Genomic DNA, 27,565 nt, shown 5'->3' on the forward strand with positions numbered 1-27,565 from the left:
TATTTATTTATTTATTTTTGCGCTACAACATGGGATTAATCAATGCATGCTGATGAACTTTTATCATAGTTTATAGTTATATGAAAACGAAAGTGGTTAACATTCAACCCCTTCTTTTTCATCAGTATTATTTGTGATTTGAATTTTGTGAACGGGAGTTCTTATTTTGCAATGTTATAAGCCAGGGTTCGGGTGCTTTCCACTTTCGAATTCGCGATCTTGGTGTCACGTTTTACAAGAAAAGATAATTGTCTGATTTGCTTACATACATCTATACATATTTCACTTTTTAGGACTAAAACAAAAGATGTATTCATTGTTGTTCTTAATTAAAAAGCATAACAACAATAAAACAGTAAGATACAATGACAAACTAGCTTACAAAACGTTTATTAACAAAAACGAATAACACGAGGCATGGCATACACCACATGCTGTATTATATACAGACTAATACATTACAGAATGTTTAGCAAACACTGAGGAATCAAATAAATAAAAAAGAGAGCCTGCGCTCCTGCTGACGCGGTGAGTATAAACTTCTATAAGCGCTGCGCAGTTTAAACGAGTAGCGCGGTTTCGTTATGCTTTCAGTTTCGTTTGCCGTTTGATGTTTCACATATACAACAAAGATGAAGAGCTTGAAAAGAGTCCGCACATTCAAACATTAAAGCATCACAAGCGAGATGAGAACGATATATGCAATTTACTGAATAAAACAAGGCAAACGTTTCGGTCACATGTTGACCATTTTCAATGCCAAGCTAACAGTGTTAGAACTAGAAGCCATCTTAATTTAAGGAATCACATGATAATTAAAGAGATCACATGATCAATCAGGACACACACAGAGAGAAAAAAATATATAATAATAAAAGGCCACAATGTGTGTATATGTAGAGCAATGGATAATTTACATCAAATTAGAGAACAATGGTTGTCTGTTGGAGTTAACAAAAGTACTGTTCATAAAAAACAAGACAATTGAAGTTCTTCATTTAATCCCTTCGGATATACACAGTCCATATAATAGATCCACTTAGCTTCACATTGTAACAGTCTTTTGTTAGAATCACCACCTCTTCTTGAACTGATCAATCTCTGAATACCTGTAAATCTCATATCACTAAGTTTATGGTCAGCATCCACAAAATGTCTGGCTACAGGAGAATGAATGTCCATCCTTCTAATAGAGCTCCTGTGCTCGTTGATACGGGTCTTTAATTGACGATTAGTCTTGCCAATATACTGTAGACCACATGGGCATGAAATAAGATAAATAACAAAAGACGATGAACAAGTGATAGTCTCTCTAATTTTGAATGTTTTCTGAGTGGTGGTGCTAGTGAAAGAATCCGTTTTAATTGCATAACATGTGACCGAAACGTTTGCCTTGTTTTATTCAGTAAATTGCATGTATCGTTCTCATCTCGCTTGTGATGCTTTAATGTTTGAATGTGCGGACTCTTTTCAAGCTCTTCATCTTTGGGTAACCTTTTTTGGTCCACGCACTTCAGCTGGATTTTTTTGAAGGCGCGGTGAGTCTCTGGCTGCTTCACATATACAACAGAAATGGCAGCGCTTATGAGTTAAACAATGCGGTGTTCGCGCCAGTGCGACCGCACAAAAAATTTAGTCGCACCGGCAGAAAAAATGAAATCAAAATGCGTCCATCTGGTCGCACTCTGGTCGGAGCCCTGTGCTGGACAGTATTTATTTATCCTCAGTTGTTCAAATCGCGGTAATCGAATACGGTTATTGTGATAATTAAAATATGAAACGGTATTACTAACCGTGGGGTATTTTATCACGATTTATCGTCAAACCGGTAATCGTTACATCCCTACGTTCGGTGTTGCTAATTGCACAGAAATCACATGCTTCATCATTTGAAGGGATCCAAACCTTTCCTTCGTTTGTGAAACACAAAAGAGAGTTTTGTTGTATGCAATAAATAATAAAAATGAAAGACATTTTTCAAAACGTCTACAATGCAGGTTTGGAATGACAGAGTAATTAAATGATAGAATGTTCATTTTTGGTTGAAATATCCTGTTGCTCATGTTGTTCCAATCTGTAAGACTTTTTTTGCTCATCTTTGGAACTCGAGGAAATAATTTTTTAATGAAATCTGAGATTTCGGTCCCTTCATTGAAAATCCATTCACTGAAAACTTTTGACGCTTTAAAACGTATATATAAAATGAAAGTAATTGTGATCCATATGAACTGATCAGTTTAATCCAAATCTTCTGAAGAAACACGATCACTTTATATGACAAACATATTTAATTTAGGCCTTTATTCACATATAAACATTGATCAATGCACATACATAGTGCACATCAAATATCACAAACTGAAGCTGAAACGTGCTTGTTTAAAATGAGAACCATGTTCTTATGTGTCATACAAGCACGCAAGAACCAATGAGGTTTGTTTTCAGAAATGATCACAACAGATTAAATACGTTTTCCTTTAAATCCAGTTATGTATCTCTTTCTCTTTTTTTTTCCCCCACACAGAAAATAGACGCCCAAGCGATCGAGGAATTCTTCGGTTTGACATCGGACATCTCCAAAAACTCTGAGTCAGGGTATATACTCTTCTACCAGTCTAGAGACTGAGCCAGCAGGAGTGACTGACAGAATGGGAGGGCGTGATTTGTAAGAGACCGGATCAGGCAGATAGGGAGGCTTGGGCTTTGTTGACACAGCTCGGCCCCCTGCTCCATCCCCTCTCAGTCAAGTCCCTTTTCATCCAGGCTTATCAGTGGAGCTTTGCACCGGAGCATCAATCGGGCCCCAGGCAGGAGCAGTTGATGTCAGAGTGACCTGGACACAGCACAGTAATCATCAGGCAGAAGTAATCGCCATCTGGTTCGCCTTCGACTCACTCGCCTGCTTTGTGTTGCTCGGCACACACCAAAACGCACATATATACATGTGAAATGAGCTAAACATATGTCTTGATGGCCTGAGAATGGACATTGTACAAACCTTTGTTTTCCCCCACCACACATAGTAATAAGGTTCATTTTGATAATCTGGTTCACTTCTCTACACATCACGTTCGTCATCGCTGGGTGGTGTGTCATGATTTTTGTTTTGACACAATGTCATGATCAGTCCAGAAAGCCGCTTGACAGTTCTTCACCCTCAGATGTCCATCTGCAGTGTCAAACATGGCACATCATGCTACATCAGTGTCAACCAGCTAGTTATAAATGTGTTGTATGCAGAACCAGTAGCTCATGTTGTAATTATAGTAGAGCTGCTCCACCTGAATGGATAAACCTGACCATGTTTAAATTAGCTTGAAGGGGATGAGCATTTTTTGTGTTGAGAACTTGACAAGTGATTTCATGTAGGGCCTGTGGATTGATGGGTGCTCTGCTCTGTTAAGTAGAGAGGATTGTGGATACCAGAGTAGTGCCTGTATACAGGATGTGGCTTGGCTTAAGAATGCTCTTTCAGTATTCAACGAATGTAAAACATTCTGCTAGTTCTTGTGCACTGCAAGTGAGTGTACAGCTTGATTGTGTCATATAGTGCGCACTAACTGTAAAGCGTAACAGATGGAGATAGAAATTAGGGCTTTATATTATTCTGAATACAAGTTAAAGCTCATAAATACCTGTCTTGTTGAAACCAAATGCTGCACACATTTCCAGTCGTGTTTCATTAACACTGTGAGCTTGTCTGAAATGAATGTGGACTCATTCAGTTTAGCCATTAAACAGTCGAAATGTTGGTTAATTCAAACATAATATGAGGGTAGTGTATCACCTTTATAACTCCATTATAAAGTCTCCTGATTCATTAAGCCGATTGAATTGGCTGCATCTACTCTTTAATCTCAGCAACTCTTCTCTAGATCTCTATAGTCTCCTCTGCCCACTTAATAATGTTTTAACTCAGCATAGACCTAGATGGGAAGTGAAGTACAGCCGATGCTGAAGTACAGTTTTAGATCTGTCTGTAAATGCCAGGCTTAAGCTGTGACTTGCTCAAACCTGAATGGCTCAGTGATGGTTAGATTGGTTAAGGGGACTCAGGAAAGGATTGGTTCTAGTTTGTGGATGTTGCACAGCCAGAAGGATGAGCCACTTCTCCCAGTTCACTCGCAGCTAGTAAATATTTACAAGACTAGACCACCCTGCAATTAGATTTATAGGCAAAAAATAAACGCACTCAGCAAGATTAGGTATTGAAGTCTTGTAAGGCAAAAAGTACATACTAGTGAGGTACCGCGGTAAAATATTCCAGTTTTGCTAAGGTTTTTCTTGAAAGGTTTTCAGAAACAAAATTGCCTAGCCTGTTGTCCTCATCTAATTTTTTCCCCAACCGAATAGTTGTGACTAAAATGGATAGTATAAAAATTAAAAGGTGGTTGGTTTTTTCATTTCAGGTTTCCTTTGTAAACTACACTGGTTTTATTTGATTGTTGGTTTGACAAAAATGCGCTTTAATCTGTGAAGGGTCAAAACTAACAGTGCTGCTGATTATTATTCCATTCATCCTGTAAAGTCTAGTTGGTATCAATGCATGCGTGGTATAACAATTCTTGACATTGTTATAAAGCATGTATAAAGGTCTTATAAACAAGACATCACAATGTTTGTACAGAAGTTTAAGCTTCTCGCTGGTCAGTTTACCTGCTGGCATTAAGTAGACTGAGCTATATGTTGAAATAAACTGACATATGGTGCCATGTCATGTAAATTACACATTTACACATGCTATGTAAGAGTGTTTGTAGATGTGTCATCATCACAGTTGAATTAAGGCTTGTCCAAGCTGAGTTAACTGGATATATTATTTTTGAAATTGGCTTGTGATCTAGTAGTTAAGGTGGAAGGAATGTTTCTTTTATTTGGGCTTTTATTTATGTGTAATTATAAATGTTATATTAACTTTTCTTTGACATTCTCATTTTTTATACATTTGTTCATTTGTTCTTTATTTGGACACCAGGTCTGTTGTATGTTATGTGGAGAGAGCGGTGAAACAGAAATGTAAGGTTGATGATGTTGGAATTATCAGATTAATGCTGCAATCTTGAGACTTGTTACTAGTCATAGAAACAGTTAATGCACTGATTACATTAACAGCACCCTGAGAGTTTTGGCATTAGCAGACAGACATAAACTACATCAAAACATGAGACAAACACAAGCTAATGCTACGTCATGCTAATGTTAGTTGTGTTTCATCCTGCCCCTTCCAATAACATTGTAATAATGTTTATTCCATACTGGGTTTGAAAAGAAAAGTGCACTTTCGATAAAGCAATGTACAAATTGTAAACCAGGTGAATTATCTGGTTTTGGAGTGGAGTGGACAGCATGGATGAAAGATGGGACTCACCCTGTCCCAAATAAAAAACAAACAAAAACACATCAACCACCTCCAGGGGGTTCATTTGGTCTGTGCTTCTTTATGATGCTATTAAACTGGGCAACACCCATGTGGTTTCAAGCGATCATAGCTTGTGCCAACATGTAATCACTTTCATGAAAGTACATTTTCACAAAACTAATATTTGCAAACACTTAAAGTAAAAAATAAATAAAATGCTGGTCTTTTTAGTAACGTTCATTCTTCACTATTCTGTTTGGAGACTAATAAGTTCATGGCCAGGTGCATTCAGAAGTTTGGTGTTAAATTGACTCGCCGCCAGCGTTTTTGAAAAATGTTGCCAGCCACCGCCAGCATTTTTGATCATTTTCACTAAACTTTCTTGGCCCCCAGAATATTTTGTTGTATGAATATCTGAACATGCAATACTCTAAAAAATGTATTCTAGCTTCACGTATTCATTTTTTTTTATCAACACGAGTGAAGGTCAGTTTCATAAAAAGCAACATTTTGAGCGTTTTTATCAAATGCTATATCTGAATCATATTCAGTTCGATGATGCAACGCAAAGATGCAGTAGATCGCTTCCACCAGCACCCCCAAAGCTTCACAGTCCTTTACCACTTCCGGGATCGACATTTAACTTTGGCAGTTTTCATTTATATGCTGTTTATTGTTGATGACTGCAATATTTTTCATATGCATCTGCTTACATATGAGATCGCTCGTTTCTGCATCTTCCTCGTCTGTTTTTGAAATCGGGAGATTCTGCACTCATTCAGGAGATGTGTAATAGCGCCCCCGAGCATATAAAGAGCATAGAAAACGCAGAAACCCGGAAAATTCCGTGTTTGGTAGGGAAAAAGTTAAAAAGTTTTATACATTAAGAAATATATTGTGGTTTTGTGAAGAGTCGTTTTAATGCTGTACACTCGCATGAGACGAAGACTGGACTAAATAGTTTTTAATAGCCTAAAGAAAGTATTATTTTGAAAAGACTGAGAAAATCCTCACGCTCATTGGCTGGCGCCTCGGTAGTTACTGTAGTTGAGTAGTGTCAGGGTTGCCAGGTATGCATAACGAAATAGCCCAGTGACCATATGTGACCCTGGACCACAAAACCATCATAAGGGTCAATTTTGAGATTCGAAATGACAAAATTGAAAATTTTCGAAATTGAGATTTATTCATCATCTGAAAGCTGAATAAATAAGCTTTCCATTGATGTATGGTTTGTTAGGATAGGACAATATTTGGCCGAGATGCAACTATTTGAAAATCTGGAATCTGAGGGTGCAAAAAAAATCTAAATATTGAGAAAATCGCCTTTAAAGTTGTCTTTTCGTATTTACAGTGGGAAATTTACAAAATATCTTCATGGAACATGATCTTTACTTAATATCCTAATGATTTTTGGCATCAAAGAAAAATCTATAATTTTGACCCAATGTATTTTTGGCTATTGCTACAAATATACCCCAGCGACTTAAAGGGTTAGTTCACCTAAAAATGAAAATTAGGCTGTGTTTTACTCAACCCAGAGCCATCCTATGTGTATATGACTTTCTTCTTTCAGACGGATCCAGTCTGAGTTAGATTAAAATGATTAAGTGATTATTACGTTTTGAATATGGATATTTTTCTTACAAAAAAAACGCATGGATTCGCTACAGGAGGCTTTTGTTCACCCCCGGAGCCGTGTGAGACACTTTTTTTAATGGATGGGCGCTTTTTATTTAACTTCTTTTGGACTGATGCATGCAACACCCGCTGAGTGCCATTAAACAGCTTTAACTAACCCTTTAAGACTGGTTTTGTGGTTCAGGGTCACATATCCCAAATATTAAAGCTCAAAATATGAAATTCCCATATCTAAATCCCATATCTATACATATTTTACAGTCACTGTTATGAAGTGACCATAAACGCAGTTCAAAGGCACCCTACAAATGACCTTCCTTAATTCACAAAAGTTAACAACTTCTGCAGTTTTTTCACTGGTAGAATAAAAAACATTTCAGTCAAAGATAATTTATTTAATATGCCAAACCATTTACCCGAGGGGGAACCCGCAGCAAGAGTTTAAAAGTAGCCCAGCTCCGGGAAAACCGCGGACTGGGCAACCCTACGTAGTGTTGTTGGAGATGCGCAGGTGAATTTAACAACGGAACACATATCCTGCTTTACCAGCGGAGACAACGGGAGAATCGGTACCTGTACCGCCGAAGAAACAGAAAATTCATGACAGAAAGACTGACGAAAAAAAAAAAGGCGTCAACATTGTTACGGCATACAAAGGGTGGAAAGATTTGATGACGGAAAAAATCTACATGAGACTGAGGGGGATGCCCAAATTGCTTCTCTTTTGTTGGACGGGTAAGGGAATTAATTATGTGTAGACTACGGTGGCCGAGAAGTGCAGAGCAAATCAAAATTCTGAAAACAAAATAACAAATTACAAACGCAAATGCAAGTCTAAAAAACAAAATAACAATTCAGAAAGCACAACAACAATTCAGAAAACATTATAACAAGTCAGAAAACACAATGACAAATTCGAAAACAAAATAACAAGTCAGAAAACACAAGACAAATCCGAAAACAAATTTACAAGTCAGAAAACAAAATGACAAATCAGACAAACCGGAAGAGGTAGGTACAGTTTGAGACAGCGCCATTGGTTTGGGATTACTCACCGCTGACTGGACCAGACATCTTGTTTTCAGAATTGTGATTTGCTCTGCACTTCTCGGCCACCGTAGTAGACTGCTCTCTAAAACTCACTTGTATCGGTGTAATTTACATAAAACGCCGAGACTGTCGTGGTGATCCACTAATGCTATATGAAGTAGTACTGAATGCACCTTTAAAATGATTACATAATTCTAAGATTATTTAAAAATGATTAGAAAAAAACCATGAGAAAAATGATTAAAATCAAATAAAAGGATTAATAGTAAATGAGGAGTAGAGAAACTACCTTGATCTTCAGGTTGTGCACAAAGAAGGCCTGGCTCCAACTCAGTCTATATAGATATTTTGTCCTTTCATCTAAATGAACTTGAGTTCTTGATCAGTCTTGCAATGGAGCTGGGTAGGTTGATTTGGGATTACAGTGGGGTTTTTTTTGTTAGTTAGTTAGTTTGTAGGCTATTAGACTGCTTCTAGAAATGCCAGTGCTCACTCTGAACAGTTGTATTCTTATTGGAGAAAACCCTGCTTTTGATCCAACCCAACAGAGTCCGGGTAATTTCAAATTGGCCTATTTATACAGGATCTATTCATATGCAAGTTTTATGTAAATATCACCCCCTTGTGGTTCAGTGATGCCATGCGTTCAGAGCATGTTCTCCAAATGGTTAAAAGTTTTCAAAAAAATGTCTTATTCTTCCAAAAACATCTTCCATTTCATCTGATTTTTCTCAGACTGTGAATGGTCGTTGAAGAAGTTTTGCAGCGAAGGGCTTCTTCTGACAACAGGTATCTGAAAAGCAACATGTACAACATTTAACGGTACAAATTCATTTAGTTCAGATAAAAAGAACTCAGAGCTACCAAAATGTACTATATACACTTTATTTAAAAAAGATATTACTATATGTAAAAGTTTCTGTAATGGTAAAGAACAAGCCTTTCAGCTGCCAATACATCAGAAAAATGATAAAACTAATAGCCAGAAGGGGAACTTCAGAAAGCTTCAATGTTAATGTAAACAAATATAATAAGAGATTTCAGCCTTTGAAATGTAGACTGTTTTGAAATTTTAAGTGCCCACTGAGTGCATGTTGAGGATTCATGAATATAAAAGCTGCTTTCTATATAGAGAGGTTTATAACAGCCTGTGCTATATTTACATTCTATAGTCAGAGGTCTGTTTCTTGATTAAATACACTATTCTGACAGGTTTATAATGATTCTTTTGATAATCTAATGTATTCTGAAAACCCGTCTTGTTCTAGAGGAGTGGGATTATTTAAGATTATATTATATAAACAGTATAGCGTCCACAGATACATTATTTCTGTGTGTGTATCTACTGGCAGATCTCTCTCTATACTTTTACGGGTCCACACTCAACCCCCACATTACATCTGTTCACTTAGGGGTCAAACTATAGTCTCTGAGCCTGACACCTTGCCAGTGAAAAAGTCCCAGAAGTTGCTTGGTGGTTTGCTGTCGTCTGACGTCGTGGATGAGGCGTTGGAGTTCTGTCGTACCCAGATGCCTTTCTCTCTCGGACTTTGTGGTTGAGAACCGCTGTCCTGCCGTCCCAGACTGAAATGAAGGCGCTCCTCTGAGCACGTGTGCCTTGAACTGCCTTGCCTTTGCTTCTGGAGCTCTCTCTCTTCACCCTGGGCATTAGAGGAGGACTGGGACAGACTCAACAGGTTGTGGTGGGAATGAAACTGCCTCATTTTACCAATGGACTTGGGTGGGACCTCAGAGGAACCTTTTGTAGACAACCACACACACACACACACACATACAGAATATACATATAATAAGGTTTCGCTTATTTACACATAGAAAATTACACTACCGTTCAAAATTTTGGTAAGATTTTAAGAAATTAATACTTTTATTAGTATGCATTCAACTGATAATTAAAAGTGTCAGTAAAGACATTTATAATGTTACAAAAGATTTCTATTTCAAAGAAATTGTGTTCTTTTTAACTTTCTATTCAAAGAATCCTGAAAAAAAGTTCCTTAAAATATTAAGCAACACAGCTGTTTTTCAACATCGGCAATGTTAAAATCAGCATGAAAATGATTTCTGAAGGATCATGTGACACTGAAGACTGGAGTAATGGATGCTGAAAATTCACAGGAATAAATTAAATGTTAAATATATTAAAATAAAAACAGCTCATTTAAATTGTAATATTTCACAGTATCACTGTTATTGCAGTATTTTCCATCAAAGAAATGCAGCCTTTTCCTCCCTCTCCAATAAGAATAAAACTGTTCAGAGTGAGCACTGGCATTTCTAGAAGCAGTCTAATAGCCTACAAAAAAAGGGAGAAAAAAAAGTTCGGCAAAAGGTGGGATCGAACCCGGTTGTGTTCTTTTTAACTTTCTATTCAAAGAATCCTGAAAAAAAGTTCCTTAAAATATTAAGCAACACAGCTGTTTTTCAACATCGGCAATGTTAAAATCAGCATGAAAATGATTTCTGAAGGATCATGTGACACTGAAGACTGGAGTAATGGATGCTGAAAATTCACAGGAATAAATTAAATGTTAAATATATTAAAATAAAAACAGCTCATTTAAATTGTAATATTTCACAGTATCACTGTTATTGCAGTATTTTCCATCAAAGAAATGCAGCCTCAGTGAGCATAAAACATATCGACATCAAACTTTTGAATTGTAGAGGAGATTGTAATTTCAAAATTACATAACATTTATAACTTTTTTTATCTTTTAAGGAGGTAGTAGATATTATTACTAGTCTAACTACTGCGTCATTGTGAAGAACGTTGTACTACTCACGTTTCCTGTTGGTGTTAAGATGAAGCACATTGAGGAAGACCTCACTGCTCAGACTTCCAATCGCAGATGTCTCTGGGTAAAGAGGACACAGTGGCCCCAGGGATGAAAGGTCGTCACTGGACTGACCCACAGAGTCCAGAGATGCCTGTGTGTCCCTCCTTCCACCGGAGTCCGTCTCCATTGTCAGGCTACTACTACTGCTGTCACAATGAAGAGATGTGTATATTAGTGTTTGGACAGCAGCAATTATTGTGGTTTCACCTCTGTAATCAGGCACATTAAACATGAGGTTAAAATGGCAGCCTTTCATTTAGGGTAACTAACCCATTAACCATGTAAACATTACCCTTTTTAAAGTGTCTGGGTTTCAGGGGTCTGTCCTTTGAATAGAGAAAGATAAAGAATGCAATTGTATCGAAAATTCTTCAGATTAAATTGCATTATGGACTGCAGCTGTGCCTGCCCACTTTTTTAGCCGTCTTGACTGATATATATATACCGGTATATATATCAGATCTCAAAAGAAACAACAGTGATAATATATGCTCATGGTCTGCTGTGATACTGCCTCAAAATCAGGATCCCAACCTTTATCTCCAAAACAAAATGTCAGTTGGCCAGACAGTGATTAATCTTTTACGAATCATAAAAATATTGGTATCTGGGAAGCTGTGATCCTGAGATTGTAGTGTATGCAATGACTATTTAAAACTAAAAGCTTAGTTTAAAGCTGTGCTATAAATGAACTGTGCACATAAAAGGCTGTTGAGATAGTATTCTGTTGAGACAGTGGAGGCTTGGACCCGGAAACAGTATTCAACTACTTAATAAGTAATTGTGCAGTGCTTCATGGGAGTGGGTAGGTGCTAAGAAGCTCTTTTGAAGTGATTTGCTTGTCCAACTGATGAAGATTTGAAGAATCATGGGTAATATGTTTTTTCCACCAGGAATTCCAGTTAAACAAAAATAATGCGCACCGATGTCAATTACGTAACAAGCTTGTCCTTCTTTAAAAGTTACCATTAAAGGGAAAAAAAACCCCACCTTTGTAAAAATGAACAGGTTTTTTAATCCCTGGATCCTGAGTGTCACACTTTTCAATGAAAAGCTGACCTGAGTTTCCTGCGCAGCAGATAGTCGATGACATCAGGGTCCGTCTGAATGAGGCTCATGAGCACCTCCTGCTGCAGCTCAGCAGACACCTGCATATGAAACAAAAAACACTCACTCAACTAATGCTCATGCTATTAGTATATGAATACTTGATAATAAGAATTCAACAAAGTCATCTTACAATCTCTGTGCATACAAAGTTATAATATATGTATCATATGTTATATGTATGTACCCCCCCAAATAATATACAGGTGCATCTCAATAAATTAGAATGTCGTGGAAAAGTTCATTTATTTCAGTAATTCAACTCAAATTGTGAAACTCGTGAATTAAATAAATTCAATGCACACAGACTGAAGTAGTTTAAGTCGTTCACCCAAAAATGAAAATTCTTTCACCATTTACACATATGACTTTCTTCCATGGAACACAAAAGAAGAAATTCTGAAGTGCTGGTGGCCTTTTGAAATGTAAAAGCTTCAGTTTCCATTGCATGGAAAAGAGCAGGGAAAGAAGTTTCAACATTTCTCCTTTGCTCCACAGAAGAAAAAGTCTTAAAGGGGTCATATGATGCTGCTAAAAAATAACATTATTTTGTGTATTTGGTGTAATGAAATGTTTATGCGGTTTAAGGTTCAAAAAACACATTATTTTCCAAATACTGTACATTATTGTTTCTCCTCTATGCCCCGCCTTTCTGAAACGCGAGACTTTAGTCTTTGCAACTTTACAGATCTTCTTTATGCACCAAGAGCTTGTAACACTCCAAAGAGAAAGGAAAAATTGAAATCGCATCATATGACCCCTTTAAGTGTTTGGAATATGATTTTTCATATTTTCATTTTTAAATGACCTATTCATTTAATAGTATACACTCTCTAGTGTCTATCATTCCGCAGCTCTCACCGTGAAGAGATGTTGGTTGTTCTGGATGAGCATCAGGGTGACGGAGATGATGACAGTGCTGTCTTCTATGCCCAGAGCTTGAGGACTGAGCTCTCTCTCTGATCCTCTCTCTTTCTGCAGGAGATTGGGCCCAAAGATCACTGCCAGGTTTGCTGCCGTCATCTTATTACCTGAGATCTAATCACAACACCAATTTAAAAACAGGTCAGAATTCTGATTTGATTTTAAACAACTGATTGACAGTCTTTTGTCGTGGGGCTGTCATATATTTTGTTTAGTATCGCCGTTATTAAATCTAGCACTGTCAGGTACACGACAATGGCTTGTTGGTTTACACAAGGGCCTAGGCCTTTTTTTTCTTCTTTTTTTTCCTGTTTTCTTTTTTCTTTTCTTTTTTTTTATATGTCAGTAGATGCATATAAAGAGCAGTGGTGCATTTGCTTCAGATCCAACTTCCACCTCAAAGATATAAGTTGAATAAACCAAACTTTTAAGGGCAGTGTCCAGTTTATCAATGCCCTGCCAAAGGTTTTGCTGTCACAAATAGGCAAAAACCTAGTGCAAATCTGTAAACTACTGCAGAATCTGTTTGTTCAAACATCTATGGTGTTTGCTAGGTTTTTCTGGAAAATATTTGTTTTGTTTTGTTTTTTCACACGAAGATTCCTTGCATACAAACATGCTGACACAACAAAGCATTTAGAACAGTAAGAACCAACATACACAATAAGTATATATATATTATCATTTGTAATTTAATTGGGAACCTGGTCAGTTTGCTTTCAGGGAGCTGTGTGCAAAAGAGACCATTGGAATTCACTGATTACAAGATGCAGAAAAAAAATGAACATACTTTAATAAAAAAAAAAAAGTTAAAAATTATATCTAGCTCTGATATCACCACTCATTATAACACATACGGATAACTCTTGCTCAACCACTCATCTGTATGAGATAAAAATCCCAGTAATTTGGAGGGGACTAAATTTGCGAACCCAGACCATACCTCCTGCTGGTTGGGCCCAGTAGAGCTGTTTGCATTCTCCTGTACTGTATGAAGAAGCGTCAAGAGCCTCAGCAGGGTGTCACAATTACAGGGCGGCAACAGGTACAACAACTGCTGCAGGTATGTCAACTGATCTGCCCCCCTCAACTCTGTCAGACAAACACAAAACATCTTGTAAGGTAAGCATACTGTATTTGATAACAGCTGATACAATAATGAGAAGTGTGTTGGATATTACACCGTTTAATTGAGTATCCTGATTCCTGTGTAATAAGGTTACTGTGTAATAATGATTGTAAGCTCGTACGGTTAGCGTGCAGGAAGGCCCGGTAGAGTTCTCGTGGTAACAGGGGGTCAGGCATGTCCCTCAGAAACTCCTTCAGTAATGCAGCCACGTCATGAACGCTGTGCTCTTCGTCTAACACGACATCTATCCCCATGTCAAAGTCCTTGCGCAGCTGAAAACACACAAGGACACAGCAGGATGAAACATCATCAAACAAACTGGCACTGTACACAAGACTCAAGTATCTCATGTATCCTGTTCCTGTACAAACACAGTATAATATACACATACAAATCACAGTAAATCTGAAGTCAGCTATGAAAACAAGACACTGTACGCGCTATGATCAGTATCTAAAACATTCACTGTACTGGAGATGTTATACTGTCAGCAGTGTGTTTCTAGAATCAATGTGAAAGACAGGGGGCGCATGCCACACATGAAACAGAAAAGATGTGTATAATGCAGTGGCGTAAACTGGCTCTAGAGAGCAGCTGGAACTGACAAACTTACTTGACGGACTCTTTTTTTGGAGCTGCCTACGCGGAAAATCCCCAAAGTTTTTAACCCTAGCGAGAGAGAGACAGAGAGATAGTAAACAACTGCTGGGTTCATATTTCATTGTCCTGATTTCGTATCTATTTCAGTGTTTTTTGAGTGGTGTCTCATTTGGGTGACCTTCTGTTTGCAACCTGAACCCGGGTGTTATGTGTTATTAGCCTGAGGATGTATTCTAATTAGTTTACTGATATTTCAGGGAAAGAACAAAATTCGCAAAAAGTATTTGGGTTTACAGTATTATGTACAGAGTTGGGCAAGTTACTTCCAAAATGTAATACATTATATATTACTAGTTACTGTCTTTTGAAAGTAATTAGTTACGTTACAATATTACTGTCTCTGAATTGTAATGCGTTACACTACTTTTGAGTTACTTTTGAGTTACTTTCACCAAAATATCCACATTAGTATTATAAAATGCCAAAATGTAGTTTATTGCTGCTCATGACATTGTTACACTCATACAGTTCATAAACATATCACTTTGATGAACGTTATGGTCTTCAAACCAGGGTTGTGCACCACGCAGAACTAAATTGAGAATGCCTTTTAAACTCTTGAACTTAAATTTGAATCACAGCAGCCAACCCAGAGGCAGAATTACAATTAAACTAGAATGAAGCCATTGGTAATCCTGTATTCCCGATCAAGCATTTAATATTTGGCAGAGAGCAGGGATTTCAGTTGTCAATGACATCTACACTGATATTATTTTTCCCAGCTTTTCTCAGATAACACAACAATTCTCCCTGTCTAGTGTTCATTTTTTACATACTTGCAGTTCCGAAATTTTGTTAAAAACTCATTTCCTGACTTTCCGAATCTTCCACCAAAGTCCATGTAGGTCAAATTCTCGAAGTACCCTTAGATAAAAAGAGTGTATTGTCTACTCTACTCTATACAGGCTGATCTCCTCTATTTCTCCTCCTTCTCTCTCCTTTATTAAGTGGGAGTCAGACTTTTGCCTCACATTTGAAGATGAGATCTGGAGCCAGGTCTTGTCCCATGTCTATACCTGCTCTATTTGTGCACGATATAGTCTTATCCAATTAAAATGTATTCATCGAATTGTTTTTGGACAAAAGTGAGGCTGGCAAAAATTAGGCATGATGTTGATCTCATATGCAGTCGTTGCCATCAGGCTCATGCAGACTTAATACAAATGTTTTGGTTATGTCCATCCTTAACTTCTTTTTGGCTATTCATTTTTAAATGTTTTTCCTCTTGTCACAAAGAAACAGATCGAGCCTTGTCCTTTGTGTGCACTTTTTGGAATTCCTCCAAATGTCACAGGTTTACTGGGATTTTCTTCCAACATTCTTCTGCTATGGACTGTGATGACTGGCTACTAGATGTAATGAGCTTCATTCATTTGGAAAAAAATTAGGTACACAATAAAGGGCAATACTGGCATATTTTCTGAAACTTGAGACCTTTTACTAGTTTTTTCTGATTATATGAATTCTTCTTCTGTAGTCTGTCAACCTAATCATTAGGATGTCCTCAGGATCATGGCTTATTTTTGATCAAAAGTGTATTAAGTACAAGTAAGTGCATTTTATCTACACAATTTATACAGTGTTGATCCAATTTAGTTCAATGACAGTGAATAAAAGAGTTTTTAACACCTTTTAGCTTTGAATAATCATGTGCTATGATCAGAAAATGATATAATAAAACAGACATTTTTACTTTTAGTATTTTAATTTTAATTACAATTAATTAGAATTCTATATTTTATTTTAATTTTAATTGAAATTGAAATTCTTGAAATGAACTTTATTACCTTTATAACTTCTTAGAGCATATACATCTGTTTTACCGTATCTCAAAGTACGACTCCATAAAGCTTTTTTTTTTTTTTTGTATTTCTGAATCAAGTTTATTATTGACAGTGTCCATGAGATCAGTGAATTATCTCTTTTTTTTTTCTTTCTTTTTTTTATCTGTGAGATGTACCATATCAGCACTTGCATGGGGAATTCTTTGAATGAAATGATGCCAGGTTAGTGATAGCAAGGAGTTTTTATTGGCTCTGATTTATATTTGCGTAGATAGTGTCCTCTTCTTTTATTTGCTCACGTATGAGATGTCAGCAACAATCTCTCAAAGCAATAGCACACGTAAATGTGTTGTCATGTATAGCTGTCAGGCCGAAAGTTATGCATTTGATGTTATGTGTAATAATGAATTGCAGATGTTTTTCAGGTTAGATGTTCAACATGACCCGGGTTCTGTGTTTTAATAATCAGCTCCTGATTACTAGATCAAAAGACCAAAATCATACATACCACAGCTTTTAGAAGATTTTTGATGAGGATGTTGGTGAAGTTTTAAAGATAATATGCACTTACCCGTCTGTGTGTGCGTGAGGTGTTGTCCATGAACGCTGATGAGGGAGGTTTGCTGTGGGCCTCCAGTGCTGGTGAGGAGGCAGCATCAGGTGATGATAAGGCTGTATTGCCCAGCGGCTGGTTTCCATTGTGCTGCCATTTCTCGGCACGGAAGTGAAGAACACTGGCCTCCAGGTCCAGACAGTCCCGTCGGCTCTCTTTCAGGGCATCCTGCCGTTGCTTGTATGCCCGGTCGTTTGCGATTACCTGGGCGAGCGGGATACCGAAGGCTTTGGCCGCAGACTCTGTGGAAGAATCCAAACAGTTAACAGACAGATGACCTTAACAGTAGGCTTATGGACTATTTAATTTGTTTTAATTACATGGATAGATTTTGATATTTAGTGTCTATAGTTTCCAAAGCTTATTTGCTTAGATGTAACATAAAGCGTGTGTCAAAATTGTGGAGTTTTGGACTAGTTTTACACTACATTTCAGGAAGGGAGTGTGTGAAACATGTGAAACTCTTTCTTTATTTCAGTAAACAATGACTCTGCACATATCGAATGTCATCACAAAAACCTCTAACTCATTATCAATTCCTATCCTATAGTTTTTATTTTATATTATATATATTCGATATTATTATATTTTATCCTAGCCTATTTTTTCTCAGGTCAATTTTGAGATTTTGCATCCATAACTTGTCTTCTTTCAGACTAGTGGAAAGGAAACATCCAAAACACACATTTAATTGTTTATTTTATTACACTTTATCAATTTGCGTCTGTAGATTTCAATTGCAATACATATCTTTAAAAGCAGTTTTCTCAAAATGAGTTTTTTTTTAATCCTGCATCTCCATTTCTGTAACACTTACTGTACATACACTAAACTTCCAGTTTTTATTATGAAATTTGTAATTGTCTAAATGTACTGTGACTAATCAGCTGGGAAAGCATACTTTTTTTTACCCTATTCACCTGTAATGTGAAGAGACTTAGAGACAATCAATTATTAAGGATAATTCATGCAAAAATGAAAATTCTGTCATCATTTACTCACCCTCATGTTGTTCCAAACCTCTATGACTTTTTTTTCTACTGTGGAACACAAAGGACGATATTTTGAAGAATGTTTTGATGCCAATTGACTTCCATTGTATGGAGAAAATATCTTCTTTTATGTTCCACAGAAGAGAGAAGAGAGTCATACAGGTGAGTAAATGATGACAGAATTTTCATTTTTGCATGAACTGTCCTTTAAAGTTAATATTTGATTGTCTCTTGTGGCTTGTTTTTTTTTTTTTTTTGGACTATGAATGATACTGCACTTTAAAGATCTATGGGCCACAAATGACATTATGTAGATTTTTACATGACTTGAAAGTATCATATAAAGACTATAATGTTTCAGACATATCTTCAGTTTTAATATGATCAGTATCTAAATGCACTCTTCCTGTGCTGTTCAGTAAGTGATCTCGTGTAGCTGCTGTTTGCTTTTCTTGTGCTAAGAAGGAAAACATCTTTATCTGCCCACTGGGATTAAATCTAGAAAGCTCTATTCAACATATGGCACATTAACATACTTCTTAAACATATTTGGAAATGTAAATAAATACATACATACATACATAAAACAAAAAATAAATAAATGAAAAATAAAGTAACAAAAATATATAAACAACCGTTATAATATATACTGTGTTTTATGCACCAAGAGCTTGTAACACTCCAAAGAGAAAGGAAAATTTGAAATCGCATCATATGACCCCTTTAAATGATTTCAGAACGAATTAAAACATGAGATGTAATAGCACCTTTTAAAAACCCGTTTCTGCTGGATCTTACATGCTTTACCTCAAAGAAAGTTTTATTTAACATATTCTACTAAAGCAGCCTAAATGTAATTGAACTACTATTTATTTTGTAGATGGGGAGGTACAAAGACATGATGCATACGTAAAGCACACTCTTTTAAATAGCATCTTTAACACCCTAACAGGACTACACTGAGGTTACATCTAATCTGTTTTGGCTGTCAAAGCGACACAAAAGCAAAGCAGTCTTGTTGTTCTCTCTCCTCCCTCCTATCCTCACAATCCCTTTTCTCCTATCTCTGCCCCAGGGCTTAAAGGTCTAGTGGCAGGTCAGGTTAGTTTGGTCCACTAGTTGCTAGTCCTTGATAAGCTGAATGGGGATTGAGTCCTCTTTAAATAAATTCCTCCCTCTACCCTATCACCATCCTTCATTCAGCCCTCCCCACCCACCACCTTGAGCTGACGCACATGCTGGAAACAAGTGCCAGACTGTGGTTGCAGGTGGCAGGCGTTTGGCTGAACTCCTGGAACATGGCCAAACAAATCCGACAGACTCAGGAATAAGTGCTGCTTTAGCTCCGGCAACTTCGGAGCCGCTCTGAGATCAGTCTGAGCTCTTTACATATCTTTACATATCTACTAACTCTCATTTGAATGTTAGTAGCATATTAGTAGACTTGCTAGCTGACATGTACTTGCAAAGTTACATGCAGTCAGTAGAATGTCTGTTGGGAGACATTGTGCATAAAAATGCCACAGAAAGAAAGTTAGTCAATATCACACGAAGAGTGCCAGTTTTCACCTCTAAAATCAGCATGATTACAAATGTGATTTTATTCAACAGTTCAATAAACAAGAAGGTAATATTATGAGACTTACGTTTTAGACACTATATTGCCTGTTTTTGCTTTATTTTGCCAACAAAAAAATTCCAACACAGCCACAGCGCTGTTTTGCCTTTCTGTGCAACATGACGGTGTTTCGTTCCTGAATTAATCAACTGTTTAAATGATTCGGTTCAGTCGCACCTCAAACGCTTAATCTGAGACGTTCTTGTCTTCCCCTGCACCGGAGTCGACACAATGGCGGACAGCTCTCAGCTCACTCAGGGCGGGTCTAAGGTAAAACGCTAGTGTCAATCAACTATCGTGGGAGGGGCCTGTGCAGAACTAAGTCATTCTGACAGGAATCTCAGAACAGCCTGATTTGAGAAAGGGGATTTTAAAATAGGGATTTTAAAAAACCACTTGGTGGATTTTTATCATTATAGGATGGATGTGTACACACACTTCCAACACACATTTATGTTCAAACAACTTCTAAAGTGAATTTTGCATCCGATGACCCCTTTAAAAGTAAAATGGGATATTCAACAAGAAAAATGTAGGGTGGGGCTTGATTTTGTCTATCTTGAGAAATGACCATTATTATGTACTAGAACGGAGCCAGCCTAATTTGCTAATGCAGTGCAATAGCTACATAGCTGATGGTAGACCTTGGCAAAAATAGAAAGGCACTTCAGAGGAAGATCATTTAATTTTTCATTTAAAAATGATCACAAAGACAAACCATGTTTTCTTTGGAATTTTCTTTTGTGAGACTACAAAATTTAAACCATTGCCTTTCTAGTCATTTACACACAGGTTGCATGAGATTTATTTGAAAAATGACATAAAAGCATCTCTTACCTCGCTCTTTCTTTTCTTTTGAGAAGGAGTCAAACTTTCTCCGTAGTGATTTCCTCCTTTTATGAATCTCTGGAGATAAAAAGAAAAAACAGGATTATGGTTGCTTTTGTGTAGACACCTATATAAAATTATACATACATAATTACACAAAATATAATTTCTAAAAATTTTATGTTACTTAAATGCACTACTACTGTTCAAAAGTTTGGGGTCTAAGATTTTTTTTTACGTTTTTGAAAATCTCTTATGCTTGCTTAATTTATTTGATCAAAAATCAAATAAACGCAATTAAAATAGTGATATTGTCAACTGTTATTACAATTTAAAATAACTGTTTTCAATTTGTAATATTTTTAAGATGTAAATTATTTCTGAGGGCAAATCTGAATTTACACTGAAAGCAGTGTAACATGATCCTTCAGAAATCATTCTAATATTAAATATTAAATCATTCTGCTGATTTAATGCTCAAGTAACATTTATTATTATTTGTTTTTTTTATAACATTATTACTATTATTCTGTCTTTATTTTTGTGGAAAATGTGATGCATTTTTTCCCGGATACTTTGATGAATGGGAAATTCATTCAACAGCATTTATTTTAAATAGATTTTTTGTAACATTTTAAATGTGTTCTCTGTAACTTCTGATAAATTTAAATTGTCTTGCCAAATCAAATATTAATTTCTTAAAATAAATAAATAACTTACCCAAACTTTTAAACAGTATTATATAAAAATGTAAATCTTATGCTTAAAACACGTAAAATAGGTAGTGGCACATAACACAAACACCTAAACAGATGCATGTAACAACAAGTCTTCCATTCCCAAAAATAAAATGTGTTCCGTTTAGATGGCTGCTAGTAAAGTGAAATCTCCAGGAATGGGCAGAGAGCTGGCAAAGCAAACACTATAGCACTATATAAACCCTATATCAGTGGAGGCTGTGGGTAAGACACAATTAGAAGCAGAAACATTTCCTACGTAGATAACCAACCACAATTATCCTTCATTTATTGCTGTAAAGAAAGAGTATTCTTTCCAAATTTGGAGCTGAAAATAAGTATAGCTAAACTAAAACACCTTTTGTCTGTGTGTTTTCATAACTCTGATGTACTCTGTCTATACGGCCCTCAGGAGAACAGTAAAAATGTAATGAATAGCTGTTCCCTTTACTAGGTTAAAACTTCCCCCACAGTGCTGCAACGTTTTAAACTCAAACCAACAGACATGTTTACACTCAAACCTCTTCCTGTCTGTAAGTGCTGGTAATTTGGTTCCATTTTGCTATGCCTTTAACTTACAGATATACTTTTACTGGTTTGAATCAGAAGAGGTCTGAGTTATTGAGCTGAGGGGAAAAAGGTTTAAAAGAAGCTCTGTTAAGATGTCCAGAGAGATAGAGAAAACGAAAGGGGATTGTAGCACATCCAGAGGGGCTTTAGGTGGGGTCATATTCCCATGGCTTGAGGAAATGAGAGTTTATTTCCATGGCAACTGCCCCCAACCCTCCCCACAAGCCAAGACATCATGGGCTAAAGCCCCCCATCAGCTCCCATCAGAGAGAGGATGATTAGGGGAATGAACAGAGAGCATGCTGAGATATAAGCCTGATTCAGGATAAATAATCTCTTCAGGCCAAAGCAGAGATTGAAAACAAAGTAAAGGAGCCACTTTTATAAAGCAAGAGACTAAAACAAAACAATGACAACAAAACAACAGCTTCAGGCTGCATACAGCTAGAGTTTACAAAGATTAGGAATCACAATATTACAGACAAAATGCAAAATGTTTAAAGTACTTAACTTTTAAATAACCACAAACAAACCAAGAAAATAACCAAAGCCAAACAGAGAGGTCAGTCACTCATGACATGCTTTTCGAATTCTCTTAAGTGCATTTCACAAAGTTTCATTTAACTCTCCAAAGGACATTCATCTTCCCCAAAAATAGCTGCCATACACGTTGATGACAATTCCAAGAGGAGCGGCTGAATAAACCACCAGGCTGAATCTGACAGATTTCTCCTTTGGGAGGAAAATGTTCCGTAAATATTCCCATAAATTGTGGTGGCTGCTTCCCCAAGTGCCGGCTGAGGTCTTCTCACAGATGACCAGTTGAAAACTCCACTATAGAGAACAGAGGATGACCTTCTCTGATCTGATCATGTGGAGCTGCTTGTACGTGCTGGGAATACCACTTCCCATCCATAGTGGGACATAAGGAGACTCTCACATGATAACAAAATGCCATCTCACATTATCAAATAACAAACAGGGGTGGTTTTGTTAATTATTATTAATAATGATTTTGCTTCTTGACCCGAAAGGCAACTCAGCAGTACCAAAACTCTTTATTGTACAAATGCACACAAAACGTCTTTAAAACCAAATATTGAAATGTATTATGAAATGTATGAGTCCAATGAATTGCAAAGGCTCAGCGATATTACAAATGGCATAAACGGCAGCAGAAGGCAAACACATGGAACAAATACTGGGCTAAGGTTGTATTGTCTTATATTTCACACAGTTTTGTTCTTGGATTTCAGGGATAAGGACATGTCACCCAATCTGTCCATGTTGGCGTTTGCCTAATTTGGCGACTTCCACCAAGTGACAGATGAATTTGTTTTAAAATGCCTTGACTAGAGACACAGTCTTTGGCGTCAACAACAAAAGATATGTCTATAATAGAAAGAGTTAAGTCTGTTTATAACTATGCAAGATAATATGGTTGATTACATTTTATTAATTGGATTCAGAGCTGTTTCTTCCTTGCCGTCTATGACAAAGTGACCTGGAACCTATTTTTGGGTCATGACCCATGCAACAATCTAGATGTTCTGTTGGTATAGCACTGCTGTACTCACAAATCTCATTTTCACCTCTCAGCAGTCTTATCTGGTAGATCGGAAATCCCTCTGAAATACCTATGAATTGACTGTAATGTAATATCTGCATGAGTTTCTTGAGAATTCGATAAGCATCTGTCTAAAATAATCATATCTAGACTGTGACTCAAGCCATTTATAATATAGTATTTAAATCTATGCACTTCTTCTGTCATGCATGATTACCAGTCATCACAAAACAAGACATTTCAAAAAGGAAATGTACCTCTAGGGATGCTGATCTTAAAGTCCAGGTTTCTTCTTTCTAAGTGGTAAAGGGCCACCTCCTGCAGACGTGCTCTCTCCAGCTCCGAGAGGCTTTGGATGGAAACAGGCTGCAGCCTCACGCTCTGCCCCAGCATGGTGGCCCACGTATGGTCACCCTGAGAAATAGACAGACAGAAAAATAAAGCAGAAGTGAAACAGTGAACGCATTACTTTCGGTCTCAGCATGCCTTTTTGCAGAGTTTGGTTGCGGCCCAGCTCGAACACACCTGTTTGTCATTTTAAAGGGAAGCTGATTCATGTGTGTTTGATCAGAGTTGGAATTCTGCAGCCAGGCGTATCGCCAAGAGCAGGATTTACCCTGCTGAAAGTGATATACTGCAGTTAAAGTGCTTTGCACCCCTCTTACAAACCAACCATCAAATATTGTGCAGCAAAAGCTGGGGTTAAAAGGTGTGAAATCACTTCCAACAGTCTTTAAGAGAGATTTTTAGACATTCATAGTTTTAGATATTTCTCCCTAATAGGAACATGTCTGGATAAACATGCCCTAAAATGCCCTGTCTGGGTTACTAAAAACACAAAAAGCCTAAAGGTCTAAGTACTTAAAACACGCTATATGAGAAAAACACTATTTGAGCTTCTCTGTTTAATTTGGATCCAAGGACGGCTACTTTTAGATTTGGCAGCAGCACTGTATTGGGTAAACATACAATAGCTAGTGGACTTTTTTTTTTTTGACCTAAAGTAATTCCTCTGACAGCATACATCCTGTGGCACATCTGATGTGATGACAATGAGAAGAACTGAAAGCCAAAACAGTTACTGAAAGGAAATTTGCTGCCTATCAACCTCAGTGCTTATTTGAATACTGCTAGAATAACAAATCAAAACCTAATGTCTTGTCCTCTTTAACTGAAAGATATCAACCTGAAAGTGTACATATCCAATTTTTAAGTATCATATGTGTTAAAAAAAAACTTGCGTCCAAAAACAATTAAGAAGTTGCATGAGGCCATTTGGCCTGATTCTCTGGTTGTAAAGCTCCAATCATTCACTGTTTAAACAAACGCTTGAGTTGTCATCTCACTGGGGTTTACTTGAAAGCAGGAGTGTGTCTGTAATGTGTTTTCTTGTGTCCACGTGGGAGGTCACTTTCCACTTGAGTTGTGGTCACGCAATATGCCAACCGGTGCGGAGAAAAGGACAGAGCTCACATTGTGCTCTGTTGATAATAGAGATCAGTGAAAACAGCATGAGATCCATCAAACACCCGGTTGATACCAGTATTTCAGATGTATGTAGAAACTAACCACAAATTACAAACTACTGGAAACTGGTATTACTGAGGGCATCTCTTTTTGCTATGCATTCTGAGTTATTATTGTAAATTCATATTCAAACAATGTGCATAAAGGAGGCTTTTTTATTATGGAACTGTAAACATGCCTCGATGTTTTACAGGATCTTTGAGATATAAGATTTAAGTGATGTTCTTACAAGAAAAAAAGACATGAAAACTACTGTGGCTGCGATTTCAGGGTGGCAGGATGAGAGAGGCCTCAGGGCAATGCAAGCCACAAAGTTTTTTTTCCTTTTCCCCTCCTCCCTAATTCTATTTCATATGCCCTTCTCTTTCTCACATACACTGTCCCTGCTTTTAAAACAAAAAAGTGAAGGTCAGGAACGAAGGGAAGAGCAAAACACAAACACATGTAGCATTACGCCATTCTTCAAAGCCCACTGAAACCTAAACCACCATCATTCATCAGGAGTATTGTGCTCATTTACTGGACACAAAGGCTTTTGTGAGAAACACTTGCCTTCGTAAAACCAAACAGTCATGACAAACGCAACACACATCCTATTCGACGTATCAGGAGTCTTGTGTTAATGTCTCAATATTTTTTTTTTTAATGTATATGTTATTATTCAGGCTAAATTAAGTACATGCTGGTAAAGACCATGATCGTTAATTTAATAATAAGCTAATTTTAGAGTATATCAGCTCAGAAAAAACACACTCTGAACAATGATCCATATTTATTTGTGCAAAAATGAAAAACTGAAAACAACACAAGACAACTCATTCTCAAGAACAGTGAGAGAACTTAAGAACTTATAGTCACAAAAGCGCCCTAAAATGTTCAGCAGAGGCTGTTCATAAAATATACAAAAACTCTAACCCCCAATAATCAAACCCTACTAACTTGCCTTCGTAAAACCAAACAGTCATGACAAACGCAACACACATCCTATTCGACGTATCAGGAGTCTTGTGTTAATGTCTCAAATTACGAAGAAATTTTTTTTTTTTAATGTATATGTTATTATTCAGGCTAAATTAAGTACATGCTGGTAAAGACCATGATCGTTAATTTAATAATAAGCTAATTTTAGAGTATATCAGCTCAGAAAAAACACACTCTGAACAATGATCCATATTTCTCTGTGCAAAAATGAAAAACTGAAAACAACACAAGACAACTCATTCTCAAGAACAGTGAGAGAACTTAAGAACTTATAGTCACAAAAGCGCCCTAAAATGTTCAGCAGAGGCTGTTCATAAAATATACAAAAACTCTAACCCCCAATAATCAAACCCTACTAACCCAAGCACATCTTGAGATATCAGAGGGAGGAGACCAGAAATAGTCTAGTATAAGACAAGACTGTATGCAGGAAGCTCCGTCGGTCCATGAAAAGACCAAGACCTATACACATATTTACTCAACTAATCATGATCGTATGAAAGTCGTTTCCACCACAGAATTAAAAAAAAAGGAAATTACGACTTTTTAAACCACAATTCTTAACCAAAAAACCTCAATCGCAATTCTGAGAAAAATCATAGCAATTTGGATCATAGCCAATCACTGGTTATTACTGAGTGGATATTGTGCTGAAACAATGTTCCTGTAATGGCAGCAATTTATTTGACAGGGAAAATAACAGGTCCATGAAAAGACCAAGACCTATACACATATTTACACAACTAATCATGATCGTATGAAAGTCGTTTCCACCACAGAATAAAAAAAAAAAGGAAATTACGACTTTTTAAACCACAATTCTTAACCAAAAAACCTCAATCGCAATTCTGAGAAAAATCATAGCAATTTGGATCATAGCCAATCACTGGTTATTACTGAGTGTATATTGTGCTGAAACAATGTTCCTGTAATGGCAGCAATTTATTTGACAGGGAAAATAACAGGCTGCTACAACATGTCCATGTGTAAATCAGGTTCTTGCATTCATGTCTGAGACAAATAATTCAAGTGCAGACATACCTGAGTGCATGACAAGACCCAGATAAAAACACCAGAGGTCCATAAATATTGTTGCTCGAGTACTAGTACAATAAAGTAAACAGTTTTGCGAAACTACTTCACTTCACTTTGAAGAGATTTTCTTAGCAATCCAGAGCAAACAATAGCTTATTCCTTAAAAGTCGTAGTCCATGCTCTTATTTCCTTTCAGAATTCTTGTCCGATTTCCACTTCATATACTTCTTGAGCTCTGACCATATTTGTCTCCTGATCCTTAAAACCTGGCTCATGGACCCTCATGAGAACTCTGTATAAATACTTGTATTTAGAAACATGCTGATAGTTCCCAGATGCCCCTTTTAAATAATAAGTGCTTGTATAACAGTTCATCCAGTAACAATCCTGGTGTTCCTATCACAATCAGATCATTCTTGTGACGATAACGAGTATTATATGCATATATCAGTGATAAACTTCTATTGTTTATTCAGTCTCAACTACATCTGGTGAGCATTTACATCTGTGGCTTGTTTTGGTGCGCCTGGATGCATGTGAATGTACATAAATGGGAGCGCATAATAAAGTGTGAGAACATAA

At 36.9% G+C, this 27,565-nt stretch overlaps 2 protein-coding genes across 2 annotated transcripts in view; one reads left to right on the forward strand and one right to left on the reverse strand.

The window, feature by feature from the left end:
• Nucleotides 1-5,400, forward strand: part of usp12b (ubiquitin specific peptidase 12b) — an 18,717-nt gene extending 13,317 nt beyond the window's left edge. The window contains exon 9 of the mRNA XM_016516561.1: nt 2,525-5,400. Within this exon, the coding sequence (XP_016372047.1) occupies nt 2,525-2,626 (102 nt within the window). The 3' untranslated portion in view covers nt 2,627-5,400. The remainder of the gene's footprint in view (nt 1-2,524) is intronic.
• A 2,951-nt stretch (nt 5,401-8,351) lies between these two features.
• The window catches only part of arhgap36 (Rho GTPase activating protein 36), a 31,101-nt gene continuing 11,887 nt past the window's right edge, over nt 8,352-27,565 (reverse strand). Inside the window, exons 2-12 of the mRNA XM_016516540.1 lie at nt 23,698-23,854; nt 20,576-20,644; nt 17,081-17,370; nt 14,685-14,786; nt 14,193-14,343; nt 13,886-14,034; nt 12,880-13,056; nt 11,971-12,059; nt 10,858-11,057; nt 9,493-9,809; nt 8,352-8,843 (exon numbers count right to left, since the gene is read on the reverse strand). Coding sequence (XP_016372026.1) covers nt 8,742-8,843; nt 9,493-9,809; nt 10,858-11,057; nt 11,971-12,059; nt 12,880-13,056; nt 13,886-14,034; nt 14,193-14,343; nt 14,685-14,786; nt 17,081-17,370; nt 20,576-20,644; nt 23,698-23,854 — 1,803 coding nt within the window. The 3' untranslated portion in view covers nt 8,352-8,741. The remainder of the gene's footprint in view (nt 8,844-9,492; nt 9,810-10,857; nt 11,058-11,970; nt 12,060-12,879; nt 13,057-13,885; nt 14,035-14,192; nt 14,344-14,684; nt 14,787-17,080; nt 17,371-20,575; nt 20,645-23,697; nt 23,855-27,565) is intronic.

This window comes from Sinocyclocheilus rhinocerous, unplaced genomic scaffold, assembly GCF_001515625.1.
Source record: "Sinocyclocheilus rhinocerous isolate Xijiao unplaced genomic scaffold, SAMN03320098_v1.1 scaffold837, whole genome shotgun sequence".
NCBI lineage: Eukaryota > Metazoa > Chordata > Actinopteri > Cypriniformes > Cyprinidae > Sinocyclocheilus > Sinocyclocheilus rhinocerous.